General features: G+C 41.8%; 1 protein-coding gene across 28 annotated transcripts in view; it reads left to right on the forward strand.

Moving 5' to 3' along the window:
* The window catches only part of kif1aa (kinesin family member 1Aa), a 230,642-nt gene that overhangs the window by 117,005 nt on the left and 92,619 nt on the right, over window positions 1-21,018 (forward strand). For all 28 annotated transcript variants that reach the window (XM_052019026.1, XM_052019024.1, XM_052019028.1 and 25 more), the window contains 9 exons: window positions 2,986-3,065; window positions 6,050-6,156; window positions 7,332-7,415; window positions 9,005-9,185; window positions 10,540-10,612; window positions 13,512-13,605; window positions 14,278-14,426; window positions 15,227-15,405; window positions 16,507-16,644. In XM_052019026.1, coding sequence (XP_051874986.1) covers window positions 2,986-3,065; window positions 6,050-6,156; window positions 7,332-7,415; window positions 9,005-9,185; window positions 10,540-10,612; window positions 13,512-13,605; window positions 14,278-14,426; window positions 15,227-15,405; window positions 16,507-16,644 — 1,085 coding nt within the window. The remainder of the gene's footprint in view (window positions 1-2,985; window positions 3,066-6,049; window positions 6,157-7,331; window positions 7,416-9,004; window positions 9,186-10,539; window positions 10,613-13,511; window positions 13,606-14,277; window positions 14,427-15,226; window positions 15,406-16,506; window positions 16,645-21,018) is intronic.

Here is a 21,018-nt window from a genome sequence, read left to right on the forward strand (position 1 = left end):
ATGGGTGACTGGCTTCATTAACAGTGAGATGTGTGTTAGGTTTTCAGGTTTTTGGGATCAATGGAGCAGACTGGTATTATCATTAACATAGTGCTGCAGTAGAACAAATGAAGGGTAGATCCACCATTCACCATATTACTTCCCCATATTATCGATATAATCCCAGCACTGAAGAGGAGAAGTGCATTAATTGGCATTGTCAGAGGTATTTAATATGTTAGACACCCCAATATAGGCATGACCTGAACTGGGTTTACAGTGTGACTGAGTCTTACTACAATCTTACTGAGATTCCAAGAGGGCTAGAAGATATTCCAGAAGAAATCACAGCAATTGGTATTTACGCAAACCTGAGCGGCAAAAACGGTCGTTACAGTATATCACCCAGAAGCCTCTGGCTTTTAAATGCTCAGTTTATTCTTGAACAAGAGCAACTTGCATTTATATGCCACCATTAAAGCAGTAAAACATCTCAAGGTGCCATCCAGTGTCCCAAATATTATGGTACTCAATGGAGAAACTGAGCAATGTTAATCTACTGATAGTAGTGACTTAGCCCTGTTCATAGAACAGACCTCACATAGAGGGTCTCCAGAGAGAAGACCGGAGTATTAAAATTGGAATGTTTCCAGCTCCCTTATTGGGAACGAATGCTCTGTAGTGTGATACCAAGCCACAAAGATCACTAACATGATTCCTAATCCATCCTGAGTAAGTCTCAGTCAGAGCAACAGCAGTTGCACTGAAAGCTATGATCCTTTCTCAAAATAAAATACCAGTAACATCAGCCAGTGGTTCCGAGTGCTGTTTGTTACCCATTCACTAGTGCTGGAAAGTGTGCATGGAAACCCACCCCCAGCTCTGATACCTACACACCAGGGTTGTCCAGGTTCATGCACTCAGAATAGTTACTTGGGTGAACTCAAGACACCTGTAGAACTGGGACCATTCAATAGAATCATAACATTATATTAAAGGAGGGAGCCATTTGATCTGTGCTAACGTTTGGGAAGAGTTAACCTCTTGGTCGCACTCTTTCCCCACAGCTCTGCAATTATTCCTTCTGCGAGTAGGTATCTAATTCCTTCTGGAAAGTTACAACTGAATATTTTCCCACCACTTTCCTGCAATGCCTGTCACATCATGATGACTTGTGTGAAAAAAAGCCTTTACTTCTCCTCCAGTTTTTTTGAAAAGCAACATATCTAAGGATCAGAGAGACGGTCGGTGGGGGAGGAGGAGTAAAGTACTATGGCAGTGTCCCCAATTCTCTGGTAAAGTTAACACACAATCCCTTGTGGGGTAGTGTATGAATGTTGGTGTTTGCAACCTGAATCTCATTTGTCCATCAGCAAGTGATAATAAATCCTTTATAGTGTAAAAAAGTAGATTGAAATATCATCAACACAGCATCTGCTGTCCATAAATGCCACTGTCCCAAGTGCCACTGTTGAGGATGTGTTACACAGTGGAAGATGCATTGTTTTGGCAATGCATTCTGGGATATCTAAGGCATGCACCATCTTTTCCTTGCTGCCTCACCTGTGAGTATTAATGTTTGGATCTCCTGTGAGTAATCAACCTTGTGCTAGTTAGCTGTTGCATGGAGTTAACTGTTAATATTTTTTCTCTCAGAGTGACATTAAAGACCATGGATGATAGATGTATATTTGGCCTTGAACTGTTCCGACCAGTCTAACAGATATATGCGTGTGTGTGTGTGTGTGTGTGTGTGTGTGTGTGCGTGAGTGTGTGTGAGAAATGTTTTGTGCATCGCTGCAGCATCAAAGTCACAGCCACTGAACTTCAAAAAACAGAAACAGAGCACCTCCAACTTTTAGAGGTTATTGACCTCAAAGAATGAATCCATAAACATCAAGATCCTCCACATTTTGACCTACATTTTCTTTCTGAAAAGGGTCCTGGTAATGAAGATATCTCTTTACTCACTATTCTGAAGTTGAACATAGAACAGTACAGCACAGGAACAGGCCCTTTAGCCCATGATGTCTGTGCCAACTATGATGCCAGCCTAAATTAATTCCATCTACCTGCGCATGGTCTGTATCCCTCCGTTCCCTGCCTGTTTATGTGCCTGTCTAAATACCTCTTAAATGTTGCTATCCCATCTGCCTTCACCACTTCACTGGCAGCAGAATCCAGGCATCTACCATTTTCTGCGTAAAAAACTTGCCTCATAAATCTCCTTTAAACATTCCCCTCACCTTAAACCAGTGCCTTCTAGTATTTGACAATTTCACCCTGGGAAAAAGACTATATCTACCCTTTCTATGCCTCTCATTATTTTATTTATTTCTATCAGCTTTCCCCTCAGCCACCAACACTCCAGAGAAAACAATCCAAGTTTGTCCAACCTCTTCTTATAACTAATACTCTCTAATCCAGGCAACATCCTGCCGAATCTCTTCTCCACCCTCTCCAAAGGCTCCACATCCTTTCTGTAATGTGGCAACCAGAACATACTCCAAAAATGGCCTAACCAAAGTTTTATGAGGTGGAATGGGCGGGGAGCTGGACACTGAATGCAGGAATCCTTGGCACGTACAAAGTGAGTGGGACAAAGAATGATCATAGGTAAATCTTGCCATGCTTACTAAAAACTAACCAAATGGTAAAAGAACAATGAAAGCTTTGACCTATCCTTGCTACCCAAAGGATAAGAACTTCAATGGCCAAGAACCTGTTGACAAGAGGACCTGGGATATAATTAGCATTAGTTGCCAAATTGAAAGTTTGTGTAGTGTTGCCAACTTGAGGGTTTATGTAGTAATCTCATTAATGCAGTGAGACTGCACGGCAACCTCCCAGGTAGACTCTGATGGAGCTGGATGTTAATTGTTTTTCAGTTCATTGGGAAACCTTTACAGTGAAGACAGAAAATTAAAAAAATTGTGATCAGGTCCCACATTCTTAAGGAGCAGAGGTCCCTAGCTTCTTGTGACATTATCTAATCTTCCCTTACAGACTCCTCATCTGGTGAATTTGAACGAAGATCCACTGATGTCCGAGTGCCTTCTGTACTACATCAAAGATGGGATCACAAGGTGCAGACTCACTTAAATGTGGATCACTTCATCCCAGTTCTGGTTTGTGTGGTGCTTCCTGTAGATGTGGTGGAGCAAAGCCTAATGCTCAGGATGTGTGGCCAGTGATAGATTAGCAGCAGTGACTAACTCTGAATTATTTAATCAGAAAGAATGTTTATTCACAGAGCTGGCTTCCTTGATTTTCCATTCATTGTCCTTACAAATTTCTGTCTTTGACCCAGAAGGGGTTATGCAGACAAAGTGGATACACACACACACACGCACGCACGCACACACGCACGCACACACGCACACACACACACACACACACCAGCAATGTACTAATCAAATTCAAGATTTCTAGCCTTGCAGACTTAAGACAATACTTGAGCAAAAAAACATGTAACCCAGAACCTCTAAAAAGTTTAAGTGAAACTAAACTGATTCCAAGTGTTGAGATGTGCAGAAGAAGAGGCATTGGATTAAATGTAAGAGGTTTAGGTCAGAAGGCAATAGAACTGTTCATACTGAAGTTTTGCAAGGCTGTGGCACACACTACTGATGTTTGTTACTGTAGCAGCGACAATATTGACACCAGAATAAACTGGAAAGAAGGGCCAGGAGTTATTGGAACAGGATGACCATGTAAAATTGGGTCTGCTGTTCCCATAAGGGATGAATACCAACATGGGCTGATGGAGCCACCCAGCCTTTTCCATGGTGTAATTTCTGTGGGGTTTTATGTAACCTTGGACCAAGTGGACTGTTACATTTGTGGTTCTTTAATAACCCTCTTGCTCCAGATCATTTCAGCTGCTTGCTTGCCAGTTTCTGAGCCTCATTCCCATGGAGGCCCAAGGGGACCAATAAACGTTCCCCACAATCCATTTCAAATGATCTATTTTGCTCCTGTGCTGAAATACTGGCCAAACGCAGAATTGACAGCCTGTAGTGTGTTAGGAGGTGATTTAAAATCTTCAGGAATTAGCAGTGGCAGCATGAACAGGAGCCAGAAATGTTGATGACTCATCCTGTGAGCAGATGTTTGGCACCTACACAACTCTTGATATCTTTGGATCATTCCCAATACCTCTGCAAATGACTAACTTGGTCTGAAGTTGGTGAGCATTTAGCAATGTACCTGGGAAGCAAACAGCAAATGCTGCCTGGTAATTGCTTACATGTCTCCTTATGGTCTCAACTAAGTGCTGTGCAAGTGTCACATTAGGTATATTTTAAGTTTAAAACATCAAGCTAATCTACTTTACAAAAGATAAGCAAGTACATAAATAAGAACCATAAATATGATTGCAAACTGACAATAGACCATCTTCCACTCATCCACCAAGGCAGCACAAAACAAACTCAATGAACTAATCATACTCTTTGAAAATAACCTCTAGGTAATATAACGTTTGTTTTCCTGTAACATTTTTTAGCAGTCTGGCAGCTGGTCTGTATTGCTTCTTGGATACTAAAACTGATTTATCATTTTTTGGGAGGTTCAAACTGATTGGTCCCTTCTCAGGTAGTTGTATAGAGTTTCTTGTATTTGAACAGAGCAGCTCCTATTTCTAGTTGAGAAAAGTTACCAAGACATTCTTGGATTTTGAAAATCTGACCACATAAATTTAAACAGGAACTTTAGTCACATATAAACCAGATTTCAAGTTAGAAATTCTCCTCTTTCTAGGTTATAACTAAGATAACTGAGTAATATTGTTTGTGGATATGTTTTGATTGCTTGTTTAGTTCAGTTTTACCTGTGTGCCTCAGATTATGCAAATTTGAATTTATATGATGTCTGTCATGTCTCATAACTGTTCATGTGCAATCAATTGTATTTGCACATTGTAACCATTGTGCACTCTGTCATCTCCAGGGTTTCTAACTGCGGTTGGATGTATTTCAGGAGATTTCATCATGTAAATTCCCATCACCAGTCTGCCCCATCCCAACAATCCCACCTTTGGTTGTCCAATATGCCAGCTGCACAAAACACTACCTTCCTTTCGAACTGGAAAACAAATAGGGTCTTCATTTATTGAGTGAATATTTCTTGACTGTCATTCAATTTTGCTTCCCATCGCCAATATTTTATATACTAACAGTTGAGAAAATTCAAACATTTTTCAAACAAAAGCACACAATTGTTTTTAGTGCCCCTGTGAGTTTCCTCCAGTGTTGCCCAAACCAGGTTCTGGTAGTTAATCTTTAATCTGTGATTACTGGTAGCCCTAGAAAGACAATGAACCTGGTAACGTACCATAAATGACCAAGCAATCTGCTTTTGATGACATGAATAAAGGCTGACCATTGATCAGGACAAAAGAACTCACCACTTTCCTGCAGATAGTATGATGACATTTGGCTGTACTGACAGGACAGGGATATTACCTGTTATTTCTTTCCATAATACTACATCACTTCAGTATTGTTAGATTATTAGATAAATATTATGAAAAGCTTAGTTGTGTAAGGGCCTTGACTTCCAGGAATTGGGCCTTGACTTCCAGGAATTTAGATTGGAAATTTAGGGAACTGCCTTTCTTGATTTTCCATTTATTGTCCTTACAATTTTCTATCTTTGACTTAGAAGGGTGGTGCAGCCAAAGTGGACACACGTGCGCACCCACACACACACACGCACACGCACACGCAGTGGCTCTGTGGTTCTGTCCCTGCCTCATGTAGCTTTCATGGAAACCCAAGAGACCTAAATAGAAACCTAAATGGGTATTACCACTAATGCAGTGCTTTGGGTCAAAGATATGACAAGGGATTGGTATATGCCCATGGAAATTCAATCCCCTTGTTTTTGTTTGGCCACATTTCAAACATAAATCCACTCAGTCATATGCTATCATCTTAATAGAAGTTCCTGTGATCAATACATTATTTCCATTTTAATTAAGCTCCTGAACTTCACAGTGGACCTGGGTTTTGATATGTTGTTCAGTGATATTTTCATGTATTTAAAACAATTTAATCTCTTTCCTCAGAGTTGGACGTGAAGATGCAGAACGGCGGCAAGATATTGTACTGAGTGGACATTTCATTAAAGAAGAGCATTGCATCTTCCGCAGTGATGTCAAGTCATTAGGTGAAGGTATAGCACTTTGATTGCACTTGACCTTCTGAGTCTCAACTAAGTGATCTTCTAACTTACGAGTTGCATATTCAAGTGAAACATCATTTATTTGCTGTGATACCAGGCTGTATCTTGTGTGAAAACCTTAAATTTTCTCATGTTCGAGAAAAGTTTTAATTTAGACTGAAGGTCCTCACTTTTAGATGAATGATTCATTGCTTTGTATTCAAGGAATGACAGCTCACAGAAGTCCACTCACCCTATTGTGCTGCATGAGTCCAATCGGTTATTATAGTCCAATTGATCCACTCAACCTATTGTGCTGTATGCTGTACCCATTTAGTCACTCAGTGGCCTTTTGGTTGCCTTTTTCGTGAGTATTAAAGACAAGGTCAGCATTAATCCCCTACATTCATGCAAGAAGATGCTGTTGAGGTGCTGGTGGAACTGTTGGAGCAGTTTGGTATAATTATGCAGATTTCTACTCGATTTCCGAAGGTAGCTCAAAGTTAAATACAACTGGAGTCACGTATAAGTAGATGGTTGATTTTCTTCCCTAAAGGACAGTAATGAATGGGATGGATTTTCATGACAATGCAGTAGTTTAATGGTCACTAATAGTACTACTTTAAATTCCACAGCCTTTATTTTAGCAGCCTTTAATCTCCTTAGCTCCAAGTGGGATTTCAATTTACTTCTCTGGAACTTTGCTCCAGTTCTTGATTATATCTCCAAGGATTTCTGTCATCCCTGTACTATTTCAATGATCTTTACTTTTTGAAATTTATGATACACTGAGGGGTGATAGTGAGATAGTTATGATATTGTGACAGTTTAACAGCTTCATGGTTACCTTTACTAATGTCAGCTTTTTATTGCTGCGCTTTTTAAATGAATGTATCCTCATGGTGCCATTGTGAGGTCTGAGTGTTTTCTTTTGATTTTTAGTCCGGTATCATTATCACTACATTATTAAAAACCTTAAAATCTAGCTTCAGGTTTCTAAAAAGAGAGTGTGTAAGCCAGAGAACTGGGCAGGCAAGGTTAATGTGCAGTGCTGAAAGCTGCAGTTATCAGTATGGACTGCAGGGGGAGCATGGAGACCCATTGAAGATACAAGGTGATTTATAAAATTAAGCAGCACAGTTGTGTTAATTTTAAGAACCTCTCAGCATTTTTCTTTTGCTTTATAGTGATTGTCATTCTTGAACCATGTGAAGGAGCAGACACGTACCTCAACGGAAAGCAAGTGACCGAACCAACTGTACTTAGATCAGGTGCGTATCATGGCAGCATTTTTGGTCATAGAATCATACAGCATGGATACCGGCCCCTTGGCCTACCGTTGCCCATGCTAGCCATCAATGACCTGTCCATACTATTTCCATTTACCAACACTTGGGCCATAGCTTACTATGCCTTCGGAATTCTAGTGCTAATCCAGTCTTAAATGTTGTGAGAATACCTGTCTCCAACTCCTTCTCAGTGCATTCCAGATTGCACCCTCTGTGAAAACATTCTCCTCCAGATCCCCTCTAAACCTCTTACCCTTCACCTTAAACTGTGCCCTCTGGTCTTCAACACCAATTACTATCTACCTATCTATGGCTCTCATAATTTTATATACTTCTATCAGGTCCTCCCCCAGCGTCCTTTGCTCCAAGGAAAACAAACCCATCCTGTACAGTTTCTCCTCATAACTGAAATGTTCTATTCCAGGCAACGTGCTGGTGAATCTCCTCTGTACCCTCTCCAGTGCAATCACGCCCTTCTTACAGTGCGGCAACCAGAATTTGTCCTCAAGTGTTGGAATGGGTCTTAAATCCACTACCTACTCACTCAAGGTCAAGAGCGATCTTAACCAAAAGACCATATGAAGCAAGAGCTAGTGCCTGGAAAAAGAGGAGTAAAAAGAAATAAATAAAAACCTCTAAAGAGTCTACTGTTATTACCCAAGATATATGTTTGCATATGATTTCACAAACTAACTGAGAGGTTACTCTGAGTGTTGATATGGAACAAGACTTGATACATCACAACATAGTTTCATTCAGGAAAAATGTTACCAAGATAATTGCAGATGGAAAGGCCATTTACCGCAGGTGAATTATTGTTATGGACTGATCCTAAGATTGCTCCATTTTGGCACTGATTATTTGTAAGAACCCCAGGCTTTTCATTTTTACTATGAGTCTCAGTTGTGGCTCAGTGGTTGCACTCTTGCCTGTGCCAGAAGCCTGTAGGTTCAAGTCATATTTTCGATGGACTGAAGTTCCAGGCAATACTGAGGGAGTGCGTAAGTATATGTATCAGTGATATTAGTAATACATGATAAACTCATAAGCTTACCTTTCAGATGAGTTCTTAACTCAAAGTCTCACTCCCTCCCAGGTGGACACAACTCCATTCTGAAGAAGAGCAGGAGAACTCTCCTCAGTATCCCAGCCAGCATATTCCTCAAGCATTATCATTAAAACTGAGTTCTACGGATAACATGTTTATGGGAACTTGCTGTGTACATAGCTGTTTCTTTACTTTCTACATTACAGCAGTGACTGCACTTTAGCGAAAGTTTTTCTTTCTTTACCCTTCCTGTTCGATACATCGATCACCCTTTGTATGAAAAAAGGCTTCTGTCAATGCTCAGCCTTTTGATCAGTCATTTGGCTCTTCCATTTTCTCTGATAGAGGAGCACCACCTTTGATTTGGGATTTGGAACTAGATACAGTCTTCCAGCTACAGTAGACCACACTTAATGGCTTCTAAATGATGGACTTTCATAAAAGACAGACGCCCAAAATCCTTGGCAACTACCATAACTTTCTTATAATTGAGGTAATTTTTTTCCATTTCTCACCTTCAAAGGAAACCGTATTATCATGGGGAAAAGCCATGTTTTCCGCTTCAATCACCCCGAACAGGCACGTCAAGAGCGTGACAAGACGCCCTGTGCAGAGACGCCAGTTGAGCCTGTGGACTGGGCTTTTGCCCAGCGAGAATTACTGGAGAAGCAGGGCATTGACATGAAGCAGGAGATGGAACAAAGGTAAATGAGGAATTGTGGAAGAATAATGGTGTCCAAAGAGGGTTAAATGAAGGATGCACTGTAAAGTTCTTTGACATACAGTCGAATGACAATGACTGCATTTAGTCCAGCACGATGGTCTATGTTCGATTACATTCCTTTCTGAAACGGTAATGTCAAGTTTTGTTAGTTGAAGATGATATGGCTTTATTCAATGAAAATATTCCTTGGTTATGAAAACCTTAGTTAAAGCCTTGGGTTGGGCTGGTACCCTTAAAACTGACTGCCACAATCAGATTAGCTTCCAGTGACAACTTTAGATTTTGTACTTGAGTTACCATGGATTGGTTTTCTATTTAGTGACAACAAACCCAAGGGGATTCCTCATTTGGCATGTCCACCACTTCACTGTCTGAGTATTTTTGATTGCAATGCTGTAGTACACCAGATTTCCTTCTATATAAAAAAGGTTAGAGAGCCTTTACGTTTTTGTCACCTTATAGTAATCATTTCACAGTGAAGTAAAGGTGAATGGATGTGGCGTACGTCCAAGCCTTGCATTTCTTTACTGATGAATTTTTACCAGGAGAACAGGGTTAGTTCCAGGAGCTGTACACAAACCATTAAAAGCAACAACATGATACACCCTCATATCAGTTATCTTACAACCAGCATCAGAATAAGGTTTCTGTATTCTGAATTGGAAATACCTCTTAACTAATTAATATTTACATTTATAAAATTAGAATATTTGACATTTTTGAATGACACTGTTAGTTTAGACTAAAATTATGGACAGTTTTTCCACTCTGTGCAAGTACTTACAGATTATGATAAATGATTACTTCAGTCTTTTTATTATTTTAGATTATAGGATATCTGCCAATCTGTGATTTAATTGACATTTCTGTGAATTTCAATGCATGGATTATTAACCTCATTGGCACACATGCAATGCAGAGAGACCTTTAAGTTGATCTATATGCCTGATGTACCTAACCTAGGAGTGATTGATGGAAGAGCTTTATTTTCACAGAGAATAGAGTCAAATAGCACAGAAACACGTGATTCAGCCCATCATGCTGATAATCAAGTTCCTTTCTACACTAATCCCATTTTCCAGCAACTGGTTTATAGCCTTCTATGTCTTGGTTATTCAAGTGCTCCTCTAGATACTTACGTAACTAATCTGTTTGGTTCCTGATCTGGGAGTGATTAATAGGAGAGCGCTCATGGAACTTTATTCTGTATACAGTCCTTATTACACTGTACCCAGCAATATCATGGCCTAGTGTTGAATTTTATTCTGCTTTGAAGCGATTTGTGAAACTTCTGTAACTCAGTACCTATTTTACTTTATTGAATTGTTTCTCAGGCTTCAAGAACTAGAAACCCAGTACCGGAGGGAAAAGGAGGAAGCTGATTTACTGTTGGAACAGCAGCGACTGGTATGTGACATTTCACTTTCCTGAGACTTACTGAGCCAACAGCAGATACCAGATAATTTTGGTGACTTGAGACTGGCTCTCATGTAGGTAGAGTGGAGGCAAGGACCAGGAGGCAAAAATGTAATTGGCATCTTTTTAAAGATGAGACGGTTTGGAAGCTATCCATGCACACACCCACAAAGGGATAGGGTGGGTGGGCAGGAGGATTATAAGAGTTCCTGAGTGATGGAGTTGGCAAATAGGATGAAGACAGATAAAAATACAGAGAATGCTGGAAGTACTCAGCAGGTCATGCAGCATCTGAGGAGAGAGAAACAGAGCTAATCTTTCAGATTAAAGGCCTATCTAAAGCACTACTTTGGCTCCAGTGGGAGTGTCCAATGCATGTTACCAGGGATGAGGTGTACTAAAATTCTGATAATCCAGCATCTGGTTGTTTGGAAATCGTGATGGTTTGGCATCTGGCTCACTCATTATAGTCCGGACTGTGAACCAGGGGTCAGAGAGTGTGTAGCCAGAGCCTGGGTGTCTGGAGTGTGGATGGGTGGTGCAACCAAAACCAGGGTTGGGGCCAGAACACCAGGGGTCAGGAATGTGGGAAGATTTGGGAGCCAGAACTGGGTTATGGAGTGCTTGTACTTTTCCTGCTTCCTTTAAACTCCCTGGGTTCTTAGGAAACTTCATTATCCTGCTTTGCAACATGTCAAAATAGTGAAATAAAGTATGTTTAAGTATTAATAAGATTAATTTCCAAAATTCCAGAAAATTGGCTAGTTCATTACTACCAGAATCCTGAGGGTGTCGGATTATTGGAGTTATTGAAGTAAATAAACTATGAAGCAGGGATTGCTCTCCTGGGGGAAAGGAGAGTGGATAAGATTTAATGTGCATGTTTAAAAAGAACTGTTTCTATTGTCTGAAATCTATAACCAAGGACATAAAGTTCAGTTGATTTACAGAGAGCCAGAGGCAACATGAGAGAAAATACTTTAAGCAACACATGGTTAAAATTTGCATTATTTGCCTGATAGGATGGTGTGTGTTTAGTTTGTAACACCTCTCTTCTGTGTGCACTTGTTTTGTTGTACTCCAAAAATCCTGTGTCCTTGCTCCTTGATGGTGTCATCCAAGTACTGACAGCAGGCTGTCGGAAGTCTGGTAGCTGGCCCTGAAGAGATACAATTGCAGGGATATGAGGAAAGAGAAGCAGAGTGGTATTAACAAGATTGCTCTTTGCAAGAGCCACCACACACTCAGTGGGCCAAATGGCCACCCTCATTATTGAGATAATTCCATCGGGGCTAAATTGAATAGTCCCTGAAAATGGGCATTTGGGTCGTGTTGTTCAGTTCACATGTGGTCATTTATTCCAGGCTTCATGTCATATCAGGTTTGTCCTGCCAGCTCACCAGAATGTTTTCTGTGTCCATCAGTCTTACCTGAACTGTTAATTGACTAGATTTACTATTGAGGGACCAATATAACAAGTGGCAGGGATTCATTAATGGTAGCCCATGCTGCTTAATGCTACCCAGGACTTCTTAAAGGGGGGATAATTGTCTCAGAAACGGCGTTGGCAATGATGCAGGAAGGGATTCTGATCTGAGAAACATTAAGTCTAAGCACACCATGGGAGGGAGTAAGATCCAAGATTTTGGGGATTGCACTGGGAAGCTTTGTGAAAGTGGTGGAAAGTAGGAGAGATGGATTGGCAGGCGAGCAGGAGACCCTCCAGATACACAATCGGAAGTAACGGGGACAGAGAGCCTCAGTGGTCAGTGACAGAAGACCTTGAGGACCTGGATGCAGTGCTGCCAAAGATCTTGCACATTCACATGCTTCACTGCGCCACCTCGCTCTGCACTACTGTTAGCCTCGCATCCACATCTCGTAGCTTGCACAGCTGGTAGCCGCACTATCCAAAAACAGTGCACAGGACTCCCTCGTAGGAGGAGGTGGTGTACAGCCACAGGCTGCAGGAGATGACAAAAAGAGGACAGGCACGTATGCATGTCTTAGGAATATCCACTGCTGGGATAATGACCAGTCGTGGGACTGAAAACATGATGGTATCATCATACCTAATCCCCTTCCTCACTCCCAGAACCTCCTCAACTCATGCTTCCTTCTCCTCCATGGGCTCTTCATTATGCAACACTAATCCTCTTCCCTTTTCCCCAACTCCTCACACTCCATCACACACGCCTTTCTCATTCCAACTAGTCAAGAACTGCAACTTGGCCAGGTGTCGGAACATCGGAAAGAGAGTGATAAAAAAATGCACCCTCGCTAAATTTCACGTTTACAGTCATCAGCTGAGTGTTGGCCAGGCATGTAATTTAGAGGACAGCAGTTGGTGATCGCCAGGCAAAAGACTTGGTCTCAGTGCAAATAAAAAGCATCAGAAGCAAATATTATAAATTTAATCATTCCAAACTGAAAATGCAAGTATATTCTTGTGCAGTCTGTAACATCTGTCTTGTGTGTGCCCTTGTTTCATGGTACTCCAGAAATCCTGTTTCCTCCTTGCTCCTTGACAGTGTCCTTCAAGTGCCGACAGCAGAGAATGATGCAGACAATCTTGAAAGACTCTGCACCAGTTCCAGACACAAAACATCTCCCCTCCAGCTTGGCTTCAGTCAATGCTAGCTGACTTGAATTAGTTTTAATCACTCACAAAACTGGGCCCAGTAGAATTACACTAATTCCACGGCAATAAATGATGCTGGCTACTCAGAGAGGTCATGGTAACACATTGGGAGGAAGAATTTTGTGTGCATTAGGCACATAGGGTGTTGGTTAATTGGGCATCCCAATCTCAGCACCTGTCTTCCAGCGTTATTAATGTTGGCTCCAAAAGTAAAGAGCTTTTCAATGCTTCTTTTGTCTATTACTCCAGGACTATGAAAGCAGACTGGAAGCTTTACAAAGACAGATGGATTCCTGCTTTTACCCAGACAATGTACAGGAAGATGAAGAACCAGAGGAGGAAGGTGAGGCAATGGTCCTATCCATTTTTGGTTTTGTTTCACTTTAGTCCAATGTTCCTAGTGCTATCAGCAAGGAAGCTGGTGGATAAGATCAGGAGACTCTTGCAACATATGCAGAACCACCTAACTCGTGCAGGAAGTACTGTTCCTGTACCGGTGTGTACCATCATCCGGGATCTCCCACAAGTGAAGTACCCAGTTTCAGTTCTGGCCCACTGAAGGCAAAGAAACTCTGTCTCAGGGAAGGGGAAAATCATGAAGAGGGTTTTCAGACACCTGTAATTTCTCAGGGACCTATAATCCAAGCTTTTGTTGCTGTTAGCGCAGTTTTACTGCATCTTGTCAAAAATAGATGAAGACACTTTAATGGGATGACATGCTGCAATGTCCTTTCACACTCTGGGACTGGTTGGTACAGTGGGTGGAGCTGGGTGGTACAGTGATAATTTTCAGTTTCTACGTAATGTTGGTTGGCAAAAGTCTGTACTACTGCTCAGAATTTAGCTGTCATATTTTATTCCCATACCCACAGGTAGATGATACAGTTATTGTGACCTCTGGTGTGGTGATCTTGATGCACATTGTTGGGCTTGAAAGGCTTGTGCTTCAAGGTACCAGCCCTGACCCCTGAGGTTTTTGTTCTACCGTTTATTTCATCATTATCTTTCCACACAGTGCAATGGACAGAGCGGGAGTTTGAGTTGGCTCTGTGGGCGTTCCGTAAGTGGAAGTGCTACCAGTTTACCTCGTTGCGGGACCTTCTTTGGGGCAATGCCATCTTCCTGAAGGAGGCCAATGCCATCAGTGTCGAGTTGAAGAAAAAGGTAGTTGGCAATGTTTCAGGATGACAGAGAGATTCACACAGTGGTGTTGTCATTTAATCTGCTATGTTTACCAGCTGTGAATGGGTGAAGCAAAGGTTAAAACAAAATAACACATCTCCTTTGCAGTTGCAATGAGATCCTTATGTTTGGCAGATGCTGTGTAGGTAGCTCCAGGTACATCTACAGATTTCTGACAGCTGCATTGTAAACCTGGTCATCACTGTAACCAGTACAGGTCCAACCATAATAAAGGAAATCCAGAAATAAAGAAGATTGAGCTAAGTGCCCTCAGTGTATCTGTTGAAGCTGAACCCCTCAGAGAGGAATTGATCTATAATGAAGAGAGAGAGAGGCAAAATATACCTTTTGAGATGACCATACAAATGGGAGGGAAGCCATTGGTGGCAACATGGAGACTATGTTGGAGGAAGATTAAATTAGCAACTTTGCTGAAGACAGTTGAAAGGTCCTGCAGAAAAAGGAGAGAAAGGGAATTCCTGCCTCAGTTCCAAATTATGTCTTTTAACACCTTGCACACTGTGACTGTGATCACGTTGCAGGACAGAAGCTAGACTGAGTGGGCTTGAAGAAGGATTGGAGAAAGAATGCGAGCATTTTTATAAGGTGCAGGTGTTTTCAGGGACATGTGAGAGGAAGGAAAGCTTTCTATAAAAGGAGATGCTACCTGAAAGCAATAAAGCTCAGATATCCCATTAATCACAGGGTTACCAGATGTGTAAATGTTTGGAAAGAAGACCCTTTGAAACTTGCTCCAACAGTGTTGCCTTGTCTTCAAACAGGTGCAGTTCCAATTTGTGCTCCTCACGGACACATTGTACTCCCCTCTGCCTCCTGACCTCATGCCTCCGGATGCAGTTAAGGACAGAGAGAAACGTCCATTCCCACGCACCATTGTGGCAGTGGAAGTCCAAGACCAGAAGAATGGAGCAACACACTACTGGACCCTGGAGAAGCTCAGGTACGGGAAAATAACTTTGACTTTTACTTCTCCACTGTGGTCTCTTCAAGGTATGCCCACTTCGAAGAAGTATTCCTCCTGTCTACAATGGGAGTTCTGTGAGACTCTCTCCCACTACTCTCGCTTTGTGGAATGGGCTTGACCCAACATGTTTACTGTCCATTTCCCTCTACAGATGCTGCCTGGCCCACTGAATTTCTCCATCAGTTTTTTGCTCCAGATTCCAGCATCTGCAATCTCTTGTATCTCCATCAGTAATAAGGACCTTGATCATAAAAACCTATTGGTTTTACTAATACCCTTCAAGGAATGAACTCTGCTGTTCTTACCCAGTCTGGCTCATATTTCTTTTTTCCAGACTCACTGTACCATGGTTGACTCTAACAGCTCTCTGAAACATCCAGCAATCCCTTTCGTTTCAGGGACAATTATGGATAGGTAGTAAATAGTGAATTGCCACCAACAGCCACATCTTGAGAACAAATATCTAAAAACTAAATCCCTTCCTGAATTTTGGCAGCATGTCCACATTAAGGAGCAATGCACCCCAAACCATCCAAGGGCCCACTGCAAATTTTAGCCTTTAATTTTAATCCACGGGTTCATCTTACCCTGCAACCATCCACATTAAAAACTGTTATTACAATCTAATTGGCTTTTCTCAGCCTCTCAATTTCCTTCTATGTTTTATTGTCCACAGAACTTTATTTCATTAAGTAACTTAATTGTGCTGCCTTGGTAGCATCAGTGTTAAGAGGGGAACATTTATAAGGAAATTAAAATTACTTAAGCTCAAAATCCACCAGTAGACGTCCAACAGGGGCCATGCATTAAACATGTTTACTTTTTTCTGTCACCTTACTCTGTATTAAAATCATTTGTCCATGATTTAGCCCACCTCCCTCATTGGTTTGTTGAATTCTATATATCTCTGCCTACATAAATCACTGTCTTGCTGCACCAGTGTCCTCAACAAGGGACATAAAGGAAATCTCCATGGAGCTACGTTTACCTCCTGCAACTTGGATGAGCCCTTGTCTGTTTGTACCTGTGCCTATGCGGATGTGGCTCAGATTGGTGTTGGACTTTTATCTCCTGCAGGCAGAGACTGGACCTGATGCGTGAGATGTATGACCGTGCCGCCGAAGTGCCTTCCAGTGTGGTTGATGATTGTGACAATGTTATGACGGGCGGAGATCCATTTTATGATCGCTTCCCATGGTTCCGGTTGGTCGGAAGGTAAGAGTGCAATGAAGTTCTTTTTATAGCATTGTTTGCCATGAAAACTAATAGTTGTAGTGGTATATAGAGATGAGCAGTGAAGCCAGTGGAAACCCAGGTTAATTTGAATTTCCAATTCCAGTTTCAATTGATTTGGTTGACAAATTAGCTTTCCCCATTTCATTCGGATGACATGATAGAGCCCAGAAGCAATGTATCAATATTTAATGACTTGCACTGCAAAATAGTTCTGTTCTTTACAGTTGGTAATAATTTATACCAGTGCATTTGGATCCAGATGTGAAAGCATACTGCTCATCCCTAGCATTGTCTCCATGAAAATAGCAACGGGAGGTTGAGAGAGAAGTGGCTGTCCTCTCCAGACTCTGACTGTATGCTAATTCTCTTTGGAGTCCCAATATGTTTGCACCTGAATAATGCTGAAGCTTTCTCTACAGTCCAGCCTGTAGTATGGGTCTCTTCCTTAGATCAGAAGCACTTGACTAATCCAAGTGTTGTCATCCTAATAGTCAGGATGGCATCAAATGCTACAATGTGCCACCACCAATCTCCAAAGTTTTGCTGTCAGCTCCAGGTTGTGATTTGAGAAGGTAAATGGTCTACCGTACATTCTCTAAGGTTGTACAGTGGTTTCATTGGGAACTTGACTATCACATATATTTTCTGTGTATTTTATTCATTCTCTGGATTTGGGAGAAGCAAGGAAAGTTGCATTTATTTCCCTAATTTTTCTGAGAAACTGTTGGAAACTTTCACTTTGAAATGTTGCACTCCTTGAGAAGCTGCTGTGATGTTAGGTAGGATAATTCAGGATATTAACCCGGAAACAACAAAGATGATGGTATGCTTAGTAGATTTTGAGTTTAGTCAATATATGTAGGAAGACATTGTGACGCTAATGTACATTCTCTTAATCCTTTCTATCCCCCATTACCTTTCATCGACTTTAGGATTTCAGCCTTTCTACATTATATTACTACACCAATATCTTGGCCCACTTCCTCATCACTAGGGAGGTTGCTAGTTCACATCACCTCTTGAGGCAGCAAGTTTGTTTCTCCAAGAACATGACACCCAATCAAGGACAACAAAGGAGAGGCCAGGAAATTGAGACACATATCTTCCATTCTGCATATTGAGTAGTGTGGTCACACATACACATTCACATACTCGCTCATTGTAGGCAACCATTATGCAACTCTGACTTTATGCCTACTTTTCCATATTGATCTGTGACCATCTATTCTGTGACCATTCATTAACCTTACTATAGCATTGGGTAGAACCCCATTTACCTGTACCAACAGTTCCTCCCTAACCACTAGTCACATGCCCTACTAAAAGGAAAAGGATTCTTAACTGTTTAAATTCCTTCATAGTCTTAGTAATGAGTAGCAGATGAAGACGTTTGTTAGACCTGTTCTAAGTGAAACTCTTCAATGAAGGTAAGACATCTGATAGGCAGTGCTGACTTTTGTGTGCAATAATTAGGGGCTTTACTTGCAGCTTGACCAGGTATAGGAGAAGATGGCCAACAGTTTGCAGAGAAGGTAGAGGGGGGGGTGGGGGTAGAAACCCTCAGAGATCTTAAGCTATAAGTGGAACTGTGGGACATTGTCATTTCCTTGCAGTTTTGTGGGATTGATTCCCCAAGGAGGAGTTCAACTACTAATGGCAGAGTTGTGTCTGGGCTGCTCTGCCTGTGGCCCTCCATTTCTTTGCCTCTGGCTTGTTCCAGGAAGAACGTTGGTCTCTCTGACCGACAGGCAGCAGCAAGAGCAGTGGCAGTGAGAGTATGAACCCTGTCATCCTGAGAGAGGACTGCTGGTTCATGCTCCATTGGGACACTATCAATACCCCACAGTGCACTTCATCAGTGCTAGTAATCTGCTACACAGCAGTAGGTGTTAAAACATGCTGTAACACCTATTTGAACACGAGAATCTTCATCTTCTTAGACAGTCCCTTGGGGTCGAAGATGACTTGCTTCCACTTGAGTTCTGTGGTGGTGGCTGATGAGGCCAATGTGGGACCCACAGACTGCCTCAGATGGGGCAGGAGTTGGCCGAGGACATGGCCGGCTAGATAGTATATGAGGTGATGAACCCCTTCCTTTTGGGTTTCTGTGTGCTCCCATTACATCAATGTAAGGCTCCCAGTGCCACTCCAAATGCTCCTTCTCCACTTTGGATCTGAAGTTGGTTCATTTTTTCTTATTCTAAGGGATGAATAACACAGAACGATGTGAACGATGGGAAATGGGTTTTGTTGATATCTTCACAGACTGACCAAACACGAGGCTATTACATTGTTTGGGTTTCTGTGTCCATATCCTGGGTGTTTCTCTTCTGGCATTGGGCTTGTTCACCACCAACCATCAGTGGCAGTGTCTAATGGGTCTGCAGGGCTTGCAGAACCTGTAAGTGTGGGGGACTTCACAACCTACAGAACACCTTCAAGATATCGGACTGCCCACTTTCCTCCGTACTTTGCCTTGGCTTCCTCCAAGTGCCCAAAACCTGTTAAACAATCCCCATCTTCACTTGCAGATGAATAGTCCTTCCATATTAAAAGGTGGAGTCACGCCTTCAGTCAGTGCCAGCCAGCTTCATCTGATGATCCAGTGAATAAACAGGGTAGATCTCAATGCAAGCCTCTCCAATTACAGTGAGATAGCAAGCACAAGTTAAAGCTGTCATTTGAACTGGGTCAGACTGGCGTGGATTACTTGATTGTTGCAGTTCCAGTCCACATTTTCCAATTTGTCAAACTGATTTATTCCCCAGAGTGTTGGAGGAAAGCTCACAATCCCCTGGGATCACAACCTTCTGTGTGCATCTTCTGAGCAGTAGCAGATCTAGATTGCAGTATTTATACTTATTAATATTCTCATGTAAAATGCTTACCTTGTACCCAGTTACTACTAATATTATGCTCTTAAGTTTGAGCATATAATCTAGACCTATGATACTGAGGAACTGCTCACTTGTCAGAGGTACTATCCTTTGGATATGATGATCTGCCTTGGAAGGTTGAAATCAAATACTCATTTCAAAATACAGACTCTCTCTGAGTCATGACCAACAATTACCCCCCAGCCGACACTAATAATCTTTTTCTTTTTATAAAGCACATAATTTGATCTTTTACTTTTTGAAGGTGCTTTCTGCATGCAGCTTTTCTTTCTTCCTTTTCTCCATCCTTTGCTTTCATCCTTACTTTCTCTTTCTTATTCCTTCCTTTCATTCTCCCTTCCATTCACTGGGCACAAACCTTGTCCTTACTCTAATATTGAGTCTCACTCTGTCACACTTACATTCCTGTATCTCCTGACTCAAATATTAAGGACTCCATCTGACCCATATTCCTTTGCTGATCTCCTTGCATTGTTTACAGTGTTAAAATGTGGTAAGGTGACAGTCAAAGAGTACCTGATTGGAGATGAGGGATGTATCCTGTGAATGGGAGATCAGAGCTGAACAAGCTCAGCCACCTCACCCAGCTCAGGTCCTAGCTTCCCACTGGGTGCATTTCATCCAATAAGATAGAATACTTGGGACACACTGGGGTCAAGTACAAGAAGACACAAGAGACTGCAGATGCTGGAATCTGGAGCAAAAACAAACTGCTTGAGGAACTTAGCAGGTGAAGCAGCATCTGTGGAGTACTGATGCAGGCTCTCGACCCAAAATGTCAACTGTCCCTTTGCCTCCACAGATGCTGCTTGACCCGCTGAGTTCCTCCAGCAGTTTGTCAATTACAAAAGGTTGCCTAGGTTTGGAGGGAAGTCCTTGTGTGAGAGGGAGAGTGATGGCTCCTGTGTGGCAACTGTGCATTCTTAATCAGTTTACTATTCTATGCACCTCTGTCCAGATGATATCATAAGTAACTGAGATAGGAGGAGGCCACTTGGCCCTTTGCTACACAATTCAGGAAAGCCTTGGTGGCTGATCCTAGCTCTTTTCTGCTGATCCACACCTCGCTTGATTCCGCTGGTTCCCTCAGAGTCTGGAAGCTGTCAGCCTTGAAAATAATCATCCACCCAGCCCTCTCGTGTGCGACTTAGTACACTGGATATGGAGGAGCTCAGTGGATAAGTTAGTGGGCTGTTAATCAAGGGAAGCTTTGCATTAGAACAAGGGGATTTAAATACAATTAATGAAGTCAGATGGTCATAAAAACCTATCTGTATAACTAATGTCGCAGAGTCATACAACACAAGAACAGGTCCTTCAGTCCATCATATCCATGCCAACTATTAAGTACCTATCCACACTAATCCCATTTCCCAGCTTGGTCCGTAGCTTTCTATGCCTTGGCAATTCAAGTGCTCATTTACATACTTTTTAAATGTCATGAGAGTATCTCAGG

Source organism: Pristis pectinata, chromosome 6, assembly GCF_009764475.1.
Source record: "Pristis pectinata isolate sPriPec2 chromosome 6, sPriPec2.1.pri, whole genome shotgun sequence".
In the NCBI taxonomy this organism is placed as follows: Eukaryota; Metazoa; Chordata; class Chondrichthyes; order Rhinopristiformes; family Pristidae; genus Pristis; species Pristis pectinata.